Raw genomic sequence first — 19,451 nt, forward strand, 5'->3', positions numbered from 1 at the left:
CTATGGGCATCAAAGTGAACTCAGTATCTTCAATCATAATTTATTAAGGATTAGGCTTCTACCTCGCTGCGTGAGTTTGGCTATATAAGGACTCCAGATCCTAAGAAATCGAGCTTTTCGTTTAAAAGAGCCTCTGGCCTCCTGCGCTTCCCAAGTCAATAGTTGGTGTACCTGGTTGCGCCAATGCCAAAACTCAGGGCTGTCCGGTGAGGTCCACGTTTGCAAAATACACTTCCATGCTATCAGACAAAGCTTTCTACACAGTATAATTTCGTCCGCTTTAAGCCCCCTGAATGAGCCAGGACAGTCCAATACCACCTGAATGGGCGTGACTTGTACTCGACTCGGCATCAACAGGGAGAGAAAAGCCACCACCCGCTTCCAAAAACATCTTATGACATCACAACCACATAACCCATGGTATAACGTATTGTCAGATGATTTACATTTCGTGCAGGTAGGTGAATCAATTCCCCCCGCTCTAAACAGCTGAACCTGTGAAAAGTATGCTCTATGTATAACTCGATATGCACACTCTCTGTAACCCGCCCCGTTAATTATTTGTGAAATACCCTTGAGGTGAGCTGCAATGTCCCAGGAGGCAAGATCACATCCCACATCCACTTCCCATCTCCGCCTGAGCTGGGTCAAATCTTTACCAGGTGCCAAAGACCATATTCTCTTCTGAAGACTGGAGATAGAAGGAGCCTCTTCTGAGGTCTCCTCAAATAATGTCTGAATCTTCCCACCCAGTTTATAATTAAGAGCCGCTTTGTCTAAGGAATGTATATAATGCTTCAGTTGGCAGTAGCCAAAGTGTCACCCCAGCTTATTGACTCATGGGGGATCAGCTGTTCTAATGGTCTAAGCTCACCTGTCCAATCCACCACTGCCCCCTCGTTGCTCCCAGCGTTTAAACACTGAGTTCCCGATCCCAGGTAGAAACTTCGGGCTCCCCTTAATAGTTAGAAGTTCTCTCACTTGCGGATCACCTCCCAAATGTTTCCCCAAGAATCTCCAGGCCTCCTGTAAGGGGCCTAGGAGTTCCGATCTTCCCATTAACTGTGGTAGAGAGGATCTATCCCCCTACAATAGAGAAATCAATTGGTATGGTCTAAAAAGAATTTCCTCTAGTTCTAAAGGTGTATGGTAACCTGAAGAGAATACCCAATCACATACATGTCTTAATAGACATGCGATATTATAGTATTTGATGTTAGGTAAGCCCAACCCTCCCTGGCTCCATCGTCCCAATAGCAGCAGCATACGAATTTTTGCTTTCTTATACGCCCAGCAGAATTTCATAACTAAGCGATAGAACACTCTAATATCCTTCGCTAGTAATTGCAGTGGCAACGTTTGCATCACATATAACCACCTAGGGAGAATTACCATGCGAATTAAGCACAAGCGGCCAGACAGTGACAATGTCAAAGTTCTCCAAGCCTCCAATTGCTGTTTTGTCTTGTCCACCAACCGTTGGATATTGATTCTGTATAACGCCTCAGTCCAGGCTACTAGAAGGATACCCAAATAGCTAAATGGATTCCTCCACCCATCTCAATGGGAACTGTCCCGGCCATGCTCTACGAGTTTCAGCAGTGATAGCTAGCACTTCAGACTTGTCATAGTTTAACTTAAAGCCTGAATATGACCCAAATTCTTTGAATATCTCTAAAAGGAAACCTAGCGACTCCCAAGGCTTTGTAAGCATTATTAGCAAATCATCGGCAAAGGCCACCACCTTAAATTCCTGATTCCCAATCCGCACCCCACTAATAGCCGAGCACGAGCAAATATCACGAATCAGAGGGTCCATATACAGTGTGAAAAGTAAAGGCGATAGTGGGCAACCCTGCCGACTCCCTCGACGGATTTCAAACTCCTCCGAGTACATCCCGTTCACCCACATCCTGGCTCGGGGTGACAAGTACAGTGCAGTAACCGCCCTTATAAACCATCCCTGGAACCCATATTTGTCTAGGGTTGAAAATAGAAAAGGCCACTCCACCCGATCAAACGCCTTTTCAGCGTCAAAGCTAATCACAATAGACAGTTCACTGGTGGCCTCCAATTGTTCCAGAGATGCCAAGATGCTTCTCAAATTACGCACAACCGACCGCCCCTGAACAAACCCCAACTGCGCTTCGTGAATGATACCTGGAAGTACCCGTCTCAACCTGTTAGCAAGTATTTTAGCAAAAAGTTTTACCTCCTGGTTAAGAAGAGAAATTGGCCTTATGAGGACACCAAGGTGGGATCCCTCTGTGGTTTGGGCAATAGTATAATCTGAGCCAAGTTAAGATGTTCTGGCAGCCGTTCACGCTCCACCCAGGCATTAAATGCATTGGCTAAGGACGAAGCTATGGGGTCCACCAACATTTTATAAAACTCTGTTTTAAGTCCATCTGGGCCTGGGGCTTTGCCCAACTTGCTGCTTCCAATAGCCCAGCTTACCTCATCACTACTTATAGGGGCATTCAACAACCTACAGTCTGTTTGATGCTAGGGGTTGTAATATTTTCCAGATATAGCTCTCCACTTAGGCCACTCTGTGCCTCCGAGTCATACAGTTGCTGGAAAAATTTTTGAAAAACATCTCGTATCTCTCTATCAGTGTGAAGCAATTGCCCCTTTTCATCCCTAACAGTTAAAATTTGTCTGGAAGTGTACCTAGGTGCTAGTAACCTTGCCAGCATCTTGCCCCCTTTATTACCATATGTATAAAGTTGAAATTTATAATACGTGTGAGATTTAACTGCACGTACTTTATTTATTTTTAAAAATTTGTATTCCGCACAATCCTACAACTCTTGGCAGATCACAGCATAATATACATAATATAATTTTAAAAAAAGACATACACACATGCATGCAATAAACGATTCTACTAATCAATCCCATTTCTCCCTTTTAACTGAAGAACATTTTTATATGGGCTCCATGCAGTGCTTTTTTTGTGCCGGTACGCGACGGTACGGCATACCGGCACCTTTTTTCTGGGGCTCACCTGCTCGCTCCCTGCTGTTTGCACCCGGACGATCTATGCCTCGTAAAACTTTTATTTTTTCGCGAACCGGCAGACTGAAGAAAGAAAACAAACAGCAGACAGGCTTGCCTCCTTCCATCGCGTCGGCCGCTTCGTTTCCCTGCATTCTCAGCACGTCCCGCCCTCCTCTGATGTCATTTCCTTTCCTCAAGGGCGGGACACACTGAGAATGCAGGGAAACGAAGCGGCCGATGCGATGGAAGGAGGCAAGCCTGTCTGCTGTTTGTTTTCTTTCTTCAGTCTGCCGGTTCGCGAAAAAATAAAAGTTTTACGAGGCATGGATCGGCCGGGTGCAAACAGCAGGGAGCGAGCAGGGGAGGGTGAGCAAGTGGGGCTGGGGGTGTGTGTGTGTGGGCAAGTGGGGCTGGGGGTATGTGTGTATGGGCAAGTGGGGCTGGGGGTGTGTGTGGGCAAGTAGGGCTGGGGGTGTGTGTGTGTGTGGGCAAGTGGGGCTGAGGGGGGGGTGTGTGTGGGCAAGTGGGGCTGGGGGTATGTATGGGCAAGTAGGGCTGGGGGTGTGTGTGTGTGTGGGCAAGTGGGGCTGGGGGGGTGTGTGTGTTGGTAAGTGGGGCAGGGGGTGTGTGTGGGCAAGTAGGGCTGGGGGTATGTGTGTATGGGCAAGTGGGGCTGGGCAAATGGGGCTGGGGTTTGAATGATCTTGGGGGCAGGTGGAGGCTGGGGTGAGTCACTGGACATTGAAGGGAGGGGGAGGATAGGGGCAAAAAAGAATCGCTGGACATGGAGGGGATGGGATAGTAGGGCAGGGGAGAGAGAAGAATGGAGAATTGCTGGGCAGGGGAGAGAGGAGAATGGAGAATTGCTGGACATGGATGGAAGGGGAAGGCAGGGAAGAGAGAATTGCTGGACTTGGATAGGAGAGGAGGGCAGGGGAGAGAGGAGAATCACTGGACATGGGAGGGGAGGGCAGGGCAGGGGAGACAGGAGACATGCTGGACATGGATGGAGGGGAGGGAAGATAGGAAGGAGATCCACATGGATGGGATGGCAGGGGAGGAAGGAGAAATGCTGGAAATGGATGGAGAGGAGAGCAGAGCAGGAGATAGAGGAGAATTGCTGGACATGGATGGATGGAGGGGTTGGCGGGGAGAGAGGAGAAATGGTGGGCATGAAAGAAGAAAGGAGGAAAGTAAAGAAATAAATGGAAAGGAAGCCCTGGAAACGGAGTTAAGAGAACAGATAGAGAGCAGCAGAATCAGACACTTGGACCAGTTTGGATAGAAAACAGTCACCAGACAACAAAGGTAGAAAAAAATTATTTTATTTTCATTTTAGTGTTTGGAATTTGTCCAATTTGAGAATTTACATCTGTTGTCTTATTTTGCACTGGGTATACTGGAGCTGTAACATCTTACAGAAATGATTTATAATGAAAAAAAATCACAAGTTATTGTTTTTCTCCTATACTAGTATATTTTCAATGATGTCTGTTTATATGCGCCATGGCTGATATAAGGGGTGTGGCTAATGTGGGTGTGGCTATCATAGGGGCGGAGCCATATGTGGTGACCCCGCCCATAATGAGTATTGGCACCTTTTTTCTACAAAAAATGCACTGGCTCCATGTGAATGCAACATTTTAATCCAAATGAACCAGAAGTTGGATTAAGTTAAAGCATTTTCCTGACAAACATAACAAAATTGTTTTTCTTCTGCTAAGTTACTTTTTCTGTAATATGTGGCCCTTCTTCCAAGTGCTGAATGCACAACTGCCTCTAACCCAGCTCATCAAATTCTGTGGTCATGACGCCATTATTGCAGCCACAGAAAGCATGTGCCCCCAACCCCTCCCCCCCAGCAGCGCAAACTGATGTCGTCTCTATAGAAGGCCTGCCCGGTTGGTGACCCCAAATGTGGCTGGGAAGATCTGCTCTAACCTCTAGTGATCCTAGTCAAAGTTGCAGAGGCAGTACAAATGTCAACCAAGAATCCACAAGAGAGTTCTCAAGGAACGTTGGCCTTTGTTGAATTATAATACATCGCCTTGTAACTTTTAATTACTTGTTAATAAAAAAAGCACGATTCAGCACTAGGAGAAAAAACCCCAGCTAGATTGTCAATCAGGGCCTGATGCACAAAACTTACCGGGACAGCAATGTGCTTTCTTGACCGGTTCCAGCTAGTTTAGAGAGCACGTTATTCTGCGGAAGATGCACAAAGGAGCTCTGTGGGATTTTCACCGTTTGCAGCAGCAGACAATGGGAATTACATGCTAATGTATTCAAACAAGCTGTTAAGTATTCAAATGTGCATTCCAAGGGATGCACAGAAAGGACCGCCCACCTTTAGTGACAGAAACTTTACAGGCAGTCTGGAGCAGCCATAGCAGACACCACCTTCTTCACTTTGCACTGTTTTCTGACATTGGGTCTCTCTGGTATACGTTACTTCTCCTTTTGGAAGTTCACTGACCTGTAAACAACTATTCCTGCTACTCGATGACCCGATTTCCAGCACTTCTCTCCTGCCGCCCCCCAAACCTAGAGAAGTGAATGCATTGGCCGATTGCTACAGCTAGCCCACCACCTCTTAAAGCAATATCACAATCACATTGAAAATGTGCACAGTTTGTGCTCTGGCTTTTGTTTGCATTCCACGTGTTTGCCCCCTGTTCTTTCATCAGCCTTATGGTTTCATACAGTCCAGATGGCGCTCTGAACCGCAGCATCTTTTGATTTTGGCGTCAGAGACACTGCGCTGTCTTCTGTCACAGCTTGTCTGCTGGGTATTTTGAAGCTAATGAGGGTCAGATTTTTTCATATCCGGTGAAAGGACTGTCTCATCTGTCGTTCGGGCAGATGGTGTTTGTTCTTGGTGTTCAGGCAGCTGTGTCAACTGCTTTACATATTGCTTTCAAAAACACCCGCTTGTTGTGAGTATGAAAGCCGCGTGTAGTAAGACTGTTCTGGGCATGAGCACAGCAACCACGCTTACCGATTTGACTGCTATGCGCATGCCCTGGTGATTTCCCTACCTGTGATTTCCCTACCTGAGCTGAACAATAAGAGTCTATGCAGCTCATTTGCATGCAATTTTTTTAATTAACAACTCGCTGTTTCCGCCATGGTGGAAATAAACTGTTCTTTCTGGGGACTTTAGTACATCTCCCCCCGAGTGTTTTACATGCCCTCTGTGCTCCCATTTTAACACAGTGATTTTACTGATGATTTCCCCATACTGTAAAGCAGGAAGATTAGGATGGGAAAACCAAGAGTGAATCCCAGTGGTGTACCTAGCGTATTTGACACTCGGGGCCAATCATTTTTAACACTCCCCCCCCCCCCCCCCATCAGTGATAGTGATGATATATGTATGTATGTATGTATGTCCCCTAGTACTGTGCAAAATATAAATATAGCAGATTAAATTTGAAAAAAAAAAAAACTAACAAATACCAATCACCACTTTACAAATTAACAGAAATAAAACAAATATGGAAAATAAGATAATACCATTTTATTGGACTAATACATTTAGCTTTCAGAGACCAAAATCTTTTTCCTCAGGTCAGTACAGTATACTGCTGTTACAGTATTCTGTACTGACATGAGGAAGGGGGGTTTGGTCTTCAAAAGTTAGTCAAAATGTATTCAAATTAGTCCAATAAAAAGATTTCCTTATTTCAATTTTCTATTAATAAATGTTTATTAACACAACTACAATGATACTTTATCCTAAAGGAAAAAAAGAAAAATGCATTTTTATCTACCTTTGTTGTCTCTGGTTTCTGCTTTCTTCATCTGCTCTTCACTCTCTCCTTTCCATCCAGCGTCTGCCCTCTCTCTCTCTCTCTCTCTCTCTCCCTGCCCCTTCCATCCAGAATCTGCCTCCTCTCTCTGGCCCTTTCCATACTGAGTCTGCCCTCTCTCTCTGCTCTTTTCTATCCAGAATCTGCCCCCTCTCTCTCTTCCCCTTTCCATCCAGCATCTGCCCCTTCTCTCTGCCCCCTCCCATCCAGCATCTGCCCTTTCTCTACCTTCCATCAGCGTCTGCCCCCTCCATCCAGTCTCTGCCCTTTCCTGGCCTTCCATCAGCGTCTGCCCTCTCCATCCAGCATCTGCCCTTTCATGCCCTTCCATCAGCGTCTGCCCCCTCCAGCCAGCATCTGCCCCCTCTTGCTCTCTTCCATCCAATGCTCCTGGCTCCCTTCTCTCTTTTTTACCCTTTCATCCCCCCCCCCCCCCCAATTCTGCTGCTCCTACTCCAAACTAGCAGCAGCAAAAAAGTAAAATAAAAATTAAAAAAGTAAGCCAAGGCAAGATGAAATAAAAATATTAAGATCACCGGGCCTAATTAACTGTGGCTGCTGGATCTGCTCCGGAACTGGAAGTGACCTCAAAGGGGTGGGGTCAGCAGCCACGGGTAGTGCAGAAAGATCTCACGATCCAAGATATTTACTGTTTGCCAAATTGGAGGCGCAGGCTGGAGGAAGGAGAGAGATGGAGATGAGCCGCCCAGAGGAAACGTAGTGGTGGCAGCCCGGCAGGGGTGGAAGTTGCAGGAAGGCTTGGGCTACGGAACATGTTTAAAGTTTCAGGACTGACGGAGCAGCGGGAACAGAACACCCCCCTTTGGTCTGCATCCAGGGTGGTCGGCCCCTACCACCCCGCCCTTGGTACACCACTGAATGAATTATTGCGCTAAAAGATAATGCGGCTTACTGCATCTGGGTCTCTATGGCAAAGATGGCAACATTTTCAAAAACCCTGAATTTACTGATGCATGACACAAAGAGAAATTATGGGGCTCGCCTTGAAGAAGCAAAATTCTCTTGAGGGACTATGTAGTAGAAAAGCATAGCACTGTGTATTCTTCATTAGAGGCAGCACTCTTTAAATCAAAAAGTTGTTTCTGGGCACTATATATACACTCATCTCTACCCTTTTCTCTTGTCCAGCTGTTGTGTGAGGTAGGGAAGAATAAATACAGGGCCGGCACAACCTGGTAAGCATGGCAGGGGGGCACCGACCTCTGGAGGGCACCACAAGCCATGTTTACCGCCGCCAGCAGCTCACAGTTCTTGCCCCAGCCCCCACCTGCCCACCCTCAACTCCCGCAACAGCCCCCTTTTTGTTCCTGCTGTTCTGCATTTAAATCCGTTTTACCTCAAAGTCAAAGCAGCAGCAGCGAAATAATCATGCTCGCCTCGAGCCTTCCCTTACCTCTCAGTCTCCCAACTTTCTTTGATGTAATTTCCTGTTTCCGCGAGGGCGGGGCACTGTACGGGAAGGGAAGGCTTGAGGTTAGCCTGTGTCTTTCACTGTCTGCTGCTGCCATTGCCACTTTGGGGTAAAACAGATTTAAATGCAGGGCGGCAGGAAAAAAAAGGGGGCTGTCACGGGAGAAGAGGGTGGGCAGGTGGGGGACTGAGGTTGGAATTGGAACTAGCATCAGCTGAGAAGTGGGCTAAGGCTGGAACTCTAGGGCTGAAATGGGGGCAGGTGGAGGCAGGGGTGAATTACTGGACACGGATGGGAGGGGAGGGCAGAGAAGAGAGATGCACATGGATGAGGGGAGGGACGAGAGAGGAAGGAAATGAACACGGATGGAGGGGAGGGACGAGAGAGGAAGGAAATGAACACGGATGGAGGGGAGGGACGAGAGAGGAAGGAAATGAACACAGAGGGGAGGGACGAGAGAGGAAGGAAATGAACACAGAGGGGAGGGACGAGAGAGGAAGGAAATGAACACAGAGGGGAGGGACGAGAGAGGAAGGAAATGAACACAGAGGGGAGGGGAGAGAAGAAGGAAATGAACACAGAGGGGAGGGGAGAGAAGAATTGCTGGACATGGATAGAGGGGAAGGAAAAGAGGAAAATTGCTGGGCATGGACAGAGGGGAAGGAAGAGAGAGGAAAATTGCTGGGCATGGACAGAGGGGAAGGAAGAGAGAGGAAAATTGCTGGACATGGACAGAGGGGAAGGAAGAGAGAGGAAAATTGCTGGACATGGACAGAGGGGAAGGAAGAGAGAGGAAAATTGCTGGACATGGACAGAGGGAAAGGAAGAGAGGAAAATTGCTGGACATGGATGGAAGGGGAAAGAGGAAAAATGCTGGACATGGATGGAGGGGAGGGAAGAGAGAGGAAAGAAATGTGTATGGATGGGAGGGAATGGAAGAGAGAGGAAGGAAATGTGTATGGATGGGAGGGAATGGAAGAGAGAGGAAGGAGATGCATATGGATGGTGATGAGGGAAAAAGGAAGAGAAGAGAAACTGCACATGGATGGAGAAAATAGGCAAAAGCTGGATCCACTCTATAACTCCTCCAGTCAAATCCGCAGAGGACCCAGCTTTCATTTATGGATGTAGGGCAAGAAATAAAGAAGAAAGGAGGAAAGTAAAAAATAAATGGAAAGGAAGCCCTGGAACGGAGTTAAGAGAACAGATAGAGAGCAGCAGAATCAGAAACTGGGACCAACAAAAACACAAAGTCATCAGACAACAAAGGTAGAAAAAAATCATTTTATTTTCATTTTAGTGTTTGGAATATGTCCAATTTGAGAATTTACATCTGCTGTCTTATTTTGCACCGTATAGGATGAAACGTGTTTCTTTCTGTTTTTCTAGTATTGTGCTGCATGCAGAGAGTCTAGGTTCTGTAAATAATTGTCACAAATTGAATGCAGTGAAAAACAGGTTCAGGCTTTCTAAAGTAAACTAGGCCTCTAAAATCATAGCATCTCTCAGTCCTGATACTTCACTGAAGAAATTTGGCAGCCTGCTTAACCTTGGCAGAGTTACAAAGTTGGCAAGGGTTGTGTATAGCTGGACATAGGCATACTGAGAAACTATAACACTAATTGGGCCAGGTGAAGAAAAGTTCAATTTAAGGGTAAGTGAAGTTTGGAGATAGGAGAGCTGAAATTTGGTCATAACTGGATAAGAGATAAGAAAACTGAGACTTGGTCATGATTGGATAAGAGATAAGCAAAACTTGCAAAGATTGAAACTTGGTCCTAATTGGATTAAAGATAAGAAACGTAAGGACTTGGGCATAATTGGATATATGTGCCAATTATGATGAAAATGCAGGTGGGAAAGTGAAATGCTCATAGGGATCTATAGGACCAAAATTGTATAAAAGGTCTGCTACCTAAGCAGTGTTTTCGGAGAGAAGAAGAGAGAAGCCAGCAACCTTTGAAGGCACATGTCATCAGTCGTGAAGTGTTGTTCTACCATGTGAATGTCTGAACTGCTTGTACTATCTTTGGGTAAGATGCTTTTGCTAATAAACTATCTTATTATATCTTTTGAATACTGGGTTTCCTCCTAATTACTGAATTTGCTACTGCCTAGACTGTAAATCTGACAGAGCAGATACAAGGTTAGAGTAATTAAGTATCTAGAGGGGATGTGCAGTTCTATCCAGATAGTAGAGAGAGCCCATGGCTTCCGCTGCCCAAACGGGTGAGGCAGACCTAACAAATAAACAGTTCTTAGGATTTCATCTTGATTTTTGAAGAATTTGAAGAGGGGCTAACTCTGTTCTGTATGTGTGACTGCAAAGCCAAGTGTCTGAATAGGGATCTGTTTATTAGGTTCTGAGATTTTGATAACATATTGTGTTTCAGATTTGACAAAACTGTTCTACTTCCCTGACTGTGTGCTAATTTGGTTTGTGTCATTTTGGGTATACTGGAGCTGTAAGAGCTTACAGAAATTATTTATAATGAAAGAAAAATCATAAATTATTTTTCTTTTATACTGGTGTAATATTTTCAATGATGTCTGTTTAAATGTGCCATGGCTGGTAAAAGTGGTGTGGCTACTGTAGGGACGGAGTCATAGTGATCTCGCCTCTAAGGTTACCCATAATGAGTACCAGTACCTTTGTTCCTGCAAAAATAGCACTGGGGAAGGTGTCTGGTAGTGGAGGAGTTTGTGTTGTTTTCACTGAGGGAAGAGGAGGGGAGAGAAAAGGTGCTAGACTGGGGGAGGGGAAGGGTTGGAAGGAGAGAGAGGAGATGCTGGGTAGTGGGGGCTGACTAACAGGCTGCAGGGGGGTATCAGAAACCCTAGCACCAGCCCTGAATAAATATGGTCTGGTATGCTAGCACTGTAACATACTTAAGCACAACACATCTTAAGGGAGCAAATCTCAGTGAGGGTCGCACACAGGTCTGCTTTTCAGAATGTCTACAATCAATATTCAGACGTAGTGGAATATATACCCCCCTCCCCAAAAACCCACCACATACGCACACTCTGGCTGTGACCTTGAAGGACAGGAGTTGAGAACCCCCACCCCCAGGCAATCAAGTTAGTGAGCAGAAATGGCTTCCAAATTTTCTAATCCACTAAAATACACAAGAGAGCTACAAAAGGGGCCAGAGTTCAAAAGTGACCAGTATTTATTCATGACTAGGGAAAGTGCCAGCTCTGGGATGTTTAACTTTCCAGAGCAATTAGTAAGTGAGCACTGAGAGGCAATGTTTGTACTCACTGACAAGAGAAGCAGCCAGCAGTTACTTATTACAGGTAAACACTCTTTTCTGTAACAGAAGTTTTCTGATGAGTCACTGTTACAGATGGAGAGATCACCGACTACCATTACAGTCATTTGCTTAATTTTCCTTAAGTGATAAAATCACAGTAAACATGACAGGCTTTTTCTTTTTTTTAATCATGCTTACTAATATTTAAAATAGGTTTTGCAACATGTTGTGCAAAAAAAGTACAAATTTCTCACTATCCTTTAGTAGGGCAGAACAGAAGCTGGCCGCCATCTTAGGAAAGCATCTTTCTCTACACAGGAGCAGCCCATAAAATTCTAAATAAAAAAGGATTTGGATTCCTGTTCTTCAGAGGTATTTCCTGCATACTCCAGTGAGTAGGACTACAGGTCCCTAGGAAGTCAGGTTTTCAGGACATCCTTACCATGCCTGAGGTACATATTGCTATACTGGTTGGGGGAATGGGGTACATATATGTTTTGAGCATCCCTGCTCCAGTACTGTCTTATCTGGAAGCAAACAGTAGTGGAAGTCAAGACAGACCATGGCACTACTGACAGCCATCTAAGGTTGTCATAGTTATCATACAGTAGTCTCCCCCCCCCCCCCCCCCCCCCCCCAAGGATAACATTTTTCCATAAAGACTAAAAATTACAGTGCAGTACAGTTCTTTAAAAAAAAAAAAAAAAAAAGGACAGAATAAGATCAGGGCCAGCCCAACTATTAGGCAAGAGTGCTAGCTGCCCTAGGCAAACCTTCAGCCTTGTGCCCCTTGAATTAAATTTCCAGCCTTTAGCCTATTCCCCTTTCCAGAGAATTTGGTAATTAAGCCCAACTGTCTAGTCTAGTGTTTGGTCTAGCCCTGCAAAATGCCCTTCTGTTTACAAGAATACCCTTGTACTTTGTTCAGGATAATCTCCTGCTTCCAGGCCTTCTGCATTTACAGCTTTCTAACTACTCATCAGCTAACCGTCCCCCCCCCCCCCCCCCCAGGTTTTCAACAAACTAGCCTCATACTGGTATTGTATTTATAAACAGTCTATGGAGATATCAGATTCATACTGGGGAATAATACCTCATTTTAGAGACAGACCTAACATAAAACTATTCACAGGTGCCTGAAATTGTTGCAGGTGGTGGCTATTCAAAGGACTCCATGATTTTCACAGGCCATATGTGGATTAACTATGCAGGACTTCTGCTTCCTGTTTCAAATATCAACATGCTGAGTGCCACACTGCAAAACAGCAATCTGAAGCTCGCAGGGCACTTTAGCTGATGTGAGACAGCATTATTGCTTAGGAAAAGCAGTATATCAAATAAAGTAAACCTTAATTTTAAAAAAAAACTAATTTTAAAATTTAATGTCAATCAACTGACTAGGAAAACGTGACCACAAAGAGGATCCATGAGCTAAAAACAAAACAAAAGTTTCTAAAGATCATGAGATGCTTTTTCAAATTCTCCCACACTGCTGAAAGTGAGGTGCCAGAGGCAAACAAAATAAAGAATAAACCCAAAAGGAGTGTGAAAACTAGTTTAGTTTCATAAGAAATACTGACAAAAGTTCAGAAACTGTTGATTTATTCAAAAGTGATATGTTCTGAATTCCAACAGAAATATAGTCCTGAAATGAATTTGGGATTCACCCAAGTTCATTTCAAGTGGAGAAGCAGCCTAATGGTTAGAAAACGGGGGGGGGGGGGGGGGGGGGGGGGGGGGGGGAGAGAGCCCTTTTACTAAGCTGCGTAAGCATCTACGTGCACCCAATGCACACCAAAATGGAGTTACCGCACGACTACCACTTGGCACTTGCAGTAATTTCATTTTTGGCGCACGTCCACTATGCGCATCCAAAAAATATTTTTTATTTTCTGGTGCGATTTGGCACACATAGGTCATTACCACCCGGTTACCGCGTGAGACTTTACCGCTAGGTCAATGACGGGCGGTAAGGTCTCAGACCCAAAATGGACACGCAGCAATTTTCATTTTGCCACGCGTCCATTTTCGGCAAAAATCTAAAAAAAGGCCTTTTTTACAGGCACACTGAAAAATGGATTGGCACGCACCCAAAACCCGCGCCCACATTATCACAAGCCATTTTTTAGCGCACCTTGGTAAAAGGACCCCTGGGTGAGAACCCGGGGAGCCGAGTTTAATTCCCACTGTGGCTCCTAGTGACCCTGGGCAAGTCACCTAACCCTCCATTACCCACTAGGTATAGAGAAAGTACCTGCATATAATAAATGTAAACCTCTTTGGACGTGGAATATCAAATCCATGACCCTTTATCTCCTTACCCACCTCCACTAGTGACTGAACAAACTGAAAATTGTTCTTACCTATTCAGGGCGAAAGCATAATGAAACTTCACATGAAGGTGAGAGGTCAGATCAAAAGTTGGCAGTTTTTCCAAGGTTTCTACCAGCTTCACAACAGAACTGTAGTCCTTTCCACACACAAAAGAAATTAACACAGTTGTTCATCTTGTACCCTCTGTATTCACATGTTAAAACAGTTTACAAGCAGCAGGATGAGAAGGTTCATCATGGGCTCAAGAGAATTTCAGAGTTCAAACGGGCCAGATATTTTACTTGGATTTCAGCAAAACCTTTGATACACACAGGTCACTAATCCTTAATATGGGCCCTAACGTGACTGACTGGATTACAAATTGTTTAGCTAGAAGCTAGTACTAGATGACATCATGCCAAATAAAGAGGAGTTACCAAAGTTATGCCCACAGAGATCAGTCTTTGGTCCAGTTTTTTTTTTCAATACTCTTGTAAGCAATATTGTGGAAGGGCTTTAAGGAAAGGTTTGCCTTTTTGTGGTTGATACCAAAACACACAACTAAGTAGACACTCTGGAAGGTACGAAAAACATGGCGAAGGATCTAGCAAAGCAGGATCTGGGAGTAATTTTCTCTGAAGATCTTAAGATAGCCAAACAAGTAGAAAAAGTCTGAAGTACACAGGAAGGGGAATGGCCAGCAGTAAAACAGAGGCAACAGCGTCTCTGTATTGGTCTCTGTTACAACCTCATCTGGAGTACTGTGTATGCAATTCTGGGGACTGAACTGTCAAAGGATATAAACTGAGTGGACTCAGTGCATAGGGTGGCTAATAAAATGGTTAACCCAGTCTTTGTCATAAAGCATATAGCAATAGATAAAGATCTATAGATGTATACCCTTGAGGAGCAGTATGTATTTATACCTTCAAGATATAAATACACAACAGTCAGGCCTCTTTCAATGGAAGGGAAGCTCTGGAACAAGGAGTCATAGGAAGGGGAAGAACGGGCGTAGACTCTGGAATAATCTATGGAAACTTTGCTAATAGAAAGGGTGGTAGATGTATGGAACAGCTTCCTAGAGAAGATGACCTAACCAAGGACAATATCTGAATTCAAGGAAGCAAGGGTCAAGCACCAAGGATTTGCAAGGGAGAAAGTACTGTAGAAATGGGGATGCTGACCATATAGCCTATGTTTCTATGTATCTGTACTTTGTTCTTTCCTTGTCTGTGGAATGACTTACTGTATTGCAACCAACACTTTGAGAAGTGCAGAATATAAACATAATAAATGAATGTTTGTTTATCTGCTATGTTCAGACTGGACTATACATATGTAGTATCACACCATACCTTATGCTATGAGTTTATCTTGTTGAGCAGAATGGCTGGACTATATAGGTCTTTATCTGCCATCATATATTACATTATTACGACTATATTCAGGTCAGAGTTATCCACAACTTTGAAGCTAAAATGGCCACTGAATCCAGCCCTGGTGCAGAATTGAAAACACTGGCACCTTGCAGGCATCCTGCCATTAATATTGGCGTATGTCTAGTAGCACTATAGAAATAAGTAGTAGTAGTAGTACTCTAAACTGGGAATCTGCTGGCCATAATCTAACTGAGGAACATATTGCAGCTATTTTAACACATAGGAAAGGCAGATCCTAGGAGGCTCCAGTACAACCTGCCTGCCCTGCTCAGCTCAAACCACAAGATGACTGCAGCAGGCCCCGTGGTTAGAATGAGGGCAGCAGACACCCACACAGCTTAGATGAGCACTGTTCTCCATGCCTGGCCTAACTGCCTCTCTCATCATTTCCACTTCAACCATAACATAACTACTGAAGTCTATAAAATCTGTGAGGCAATAACACATTTTATAGTCATGTTTTACTAGTCATAGTCATGTTAAATTTAGGATCTTCATTCCTTAGCTCCTTATTCTATAATCATCTAGCATTCGCCTTGAAACTTCTCCTGTTTACAAGTTTCTGATGCTATCTTTCTTACAGAAAAAAAAAGACTCACAGGGTTACACAGTAAATGTTAAACTACTCTAAATGCACAATTAAAACATGTAGATACAATTTATGTCTACATATGCAAGTGGACTAACACCTAATATAGCAACCACATTGCATACCTGTGTGCCATTTTGAAATGCCCCACACTATAGAAAGGTAGTAGTTGGTTTTATTTTTGGAGTAAACTCTCCTCTCACTCCACTCCTTCCCCCCATTACAAACAGCACAGCAGAAATCTTACACATATATATACACAATTAAAAGGAATACCTGAATATCTCTGTAAGACAGAAGCAAGTTGATTACAATGTCTGCTGACAATACTTCACTGTTATCAATGCGCTGGCGAATCCTTGCCAGTTCCGCCGCCAGCTCTTTGCCTGAGTACTGCCCACGAGCCTTCCTTATCTCACTAAGAATGGACTCCCGGAAATACTGACTATTTAAAAAAATGAAGAAAAAGTGTTAAAAGGGAGAAACATCCTAGTTCTTCTCTTCATTTCATAGAAAAATGTACGTTATCTCAGAATCTACTGCAGGTCACATTTTTAATTGTACCCCTCCCTGTCTCAAGGAAGGCCAGTGAAAGTGTCCCAAATTAAAAAAATAAACACTTTTTAACAGCATAATTGAAAGAACATTAAAATATTTCAGAGACAAATGGTGCAGAAGTCCCTCATTTAGGTGTCCTTTTACCAAGCTACGGTAAAAGAACCCCTGCAGTGGTGTCAGCATGCAGCAAACCCACGCACTGAGGACCCCTTTTATTGCAATGGTTAAAATGATTTTTTTTTAATGGAAATGGCCATGCACGAAGTTAAAAATTAATTCAAAATCAGGCTTATCACTTGTGCGTGAAACCAATCACAATCAAATCTATGCAAGTGTTAATAAACAGAGTCTGAAATGCCTTTAATTTCTTTATATGAGAAGACCTCAGTAGCTCAACTATCGAAATCAAGAATTTTTATCTGTATCTTGAGATCAAAATACCATGCCTTCCGGCACTTAAACTGTTAAGCAATTTCTTTACAGGTCTAAAAAACCTCCTCCTTCCACTAATTTCAATTTAATTTGGAAAGATTATCTATATTCTTTATCTATTTTCATCAATCAAGACTGTTTTTTGAAAACATATCCTTATCTGATTCATTGGTCCCGCTCAACAGAGTGCCTCCGTTTTGCTAAGGCTTTCTCGGAAGCTATGCCAATGTGTCCCCCATAAAGTCCTGTTTAAAACAAATTCATCAGACTGCAATCCCTTTCGCAGGTCAATCCTTGCCGCATGGCCATTTCCTGGGGGAGACAGTAAGGGCTTCCGCGGTAACCAGGCGGCACATGGCACTGCTCAATTACCTCGGGTAAGCCCCCAGCATCAGGGGCGTATCTGCGTGGGGCCTCAGGGGCCTGGGCCCCCGCAGATTTTGCCCTGGCCCCCCCTACCGCCATCAACCCTCCCCCGTGCCCGTTCTTACTTTTGCTGGCGGGGGACCCCAACCCCCGCCAGCCGAGGTCTGCTTCCACCTGCCGCTGCCTTCAAAACTTCTTCTTCAGCCGGCGGGGGACCCCAAACCCCCGCCAGCCGCCCCGCGCTGTTTAAATTCATCTTCGGCCTCCGTGGCCGTGCTGCTGGGATAGGCGGCGCTGTTGAAATCCACTTCGGAGTCTGACGTCGTTGTACGTTGTACGTGCTGCGACGTCAGACTCCGAAGTGGATTTCAACAGCGCCGCCTATCCCAGCAGCACGGCCACGGAGGCCGAAGATGAATTTTAAACAGCGCGGGGCGGCTGGCGGGGGTTTGGGGTCCCCCGCCGGCTGAAGAAGAAGGTTTGAAGGCAGCGGCAGGTGGAAGCAGACCTCGGCTGGCGGGGGTTGGGGTCCCCCGCCAGCAAAAGTAAGAACGGCAGCGGGGGAGGGTTGGCGGCGGGAGGGGGGTGGAGAGACTAAGTCATTGGTGGCGGTGGGGGCTCGGCGGCGGCGGCGGCGGCGGCGGCGGGGGGGGGGGGGGCGCTAAAATGTGCCCCCTCCCTCTGGCTCTGGCCCCCCCTACCGCCGGAGTCCAGATACGCCCCTGCCCAGCATTAAAAAAATGGGAAAATTAGGTTCTTACCGTGATAATTTTCTATCCTTTAGTCATAGCAGATGCAGCCATTACAGATGGGTTGTGTCCATCAACCAGCAGAGGGAGATAGAGAGCACACTTTTTTCAGTGCCTCATACCAGCTTGCTCCACTGCCTCTCTTCAGTATCTGAAGCTTCCAAAGCAGTATGGCAAACCGCAATGGGAATAACATAAGCTTTCCTCACAGCGAACGATGGCCCTACAACAAAGGGCATTAACTCAGAATGGAGGGAATGAAACATCCTCCCGGAGGGCATAAACTCATCCTCCACTGAGACATAACTGGAGGGAATAAACTCATCCTCGAAAACATGAAACTGGAGGGAATTAAGTCATCCTCCTTTAACTGAACAAGAATCCTGAAGACTGTTTTCCGACTTTCTCCCAAGGATGGAATCTCCAGGAAATACGAACAGAACCTTAAATAGATTTACAGCAGATAGCATCAGAAAGGGAGGGATCATGGCTGCATCTGCTATGACTAAAGGAAAGAAAATTATCACGGTAAGAACTTAATTTTCCCTTCCTTGTCAACAAGCAGATGCAGCCATTACAGATGGGATGTATCAAAGCAATCCCTAGATAGGGTGGGAACAAGCCACACCACGCGCCAGCACTTGCACTCCAAAATGTGCATCCCTCCTGGCAGCCACATCCAGCCTGTAATGTCGGGCAAAAGAGAGCTTAGAAGCCCATGTTGCTGCACTACAAATCTCTTGAAGAGAGAGTGCTCCAGTTTCAGCCTAAGAAGAGGAAATTCCTCTTGTGGAATGCGCCTTAAAGGCATCAGGCGGAGGCCGGCCGGCAAGCAAATAAGCTGAAAAGATAGATTCTTTAAGCCAGCAGGCAATAGTGGCTTTAGACGCTGGAGACCCTCTGCGAGGACCTGATAGCAAAACAAACTGATGATCAGAGGTCCTGAAAGAGTTAGTAACTCGCAGATACTGCAGCAGAGTCCTGCGCACGTCCAACAGGTGCAATTGCCCAAAAGATTCTGGAAACTCCTCCTCGACAAAGGAGGGCAAGAAAATAGGTTGGTTTAGGTGAAACGCTGAAACCACCTTAGGCAACAAGGAAGGCACGGTCCGAACCGAACTCTGAAAACTGCAGAAAAGGGTCTCTACAGGACAGCGCCTGGAGCTCTGACACCCGTCTCACTGAAGTAATGGCAACTAACAAGACGGTCTTCAGTGTCAAATCTTTCTCTGAAGCACGCCGAAGCGGTTCAAAGGGAGCACCCTGAAGAGCCTTCAGCACTAGCCCCAGGTTCCAAGCTGGACAAGGTTCACGCACAGGAGGACGGAGCTGAAGCACCCCTCTAAGAAACCGTGCCACATCCGGATGAGCAGCTAAAGACATGCCTTCAACCTTGCCACGCAGGGAGGCCAATGCTGCCACTTGCACCCGCAGGGAATTATAGGCCAAGCCTTTTTGTACACCATCCTGCAAAAAGTCCAGAATCGGCGAGACAGGA

General features: G+C 45.3%; 1 protein-coding gene across 6 annotated transcripts in view; it reads right to left on the bottom strand.

Moving 5' to 3' along the window:
- MAP3K5 (mitogen-activated protein kinase kinase kinase 5) overlaps positions 1-19,451 on the bottom strand; it is a 534,389-nt gene that overhangs the window by 320,322 nt on the left and 194,616 nt on the right. For all 6 annotated transcript variants that reach the window (XR_003941620.1, XM_030198514.1, XM_030198515.1 and 3 more), the window contains 2 exons: positions 16,125-16,293; positions 13,868-13,974 (listed from right to left, as the gene is read on the bottom strand). Coding sequence is in view for 5 of the 6 variants with exons in the window: in XM_030198514.1 (XP_030054374.1) it covers positions 13,868-13,974; positions 16,125-16,293 (276 nt within the window). In the remaining variant the exon portion in view is untranslated. The remainder of the gene's footprint in view (positions 1-13,867; positions 13,975-16,124; positions 16,294-19,451) is intronic.

Source organism: Microcaecilia unicolor, chromosome 3, assembly GCF_901765095.1.
Source record: "Microcaecilia unicolor chromosome 3, aMicUni1.1, whole genome shotgun sequence".
In the NCBI taxonomy this organism is placed as follows: domain Eukaryota; kingdom Metazoa; phylum Chordata; class Amphibia; order Gymnophiona; family Siphonopidae; genus Microcaecilia; species Microcaecilia unicolor.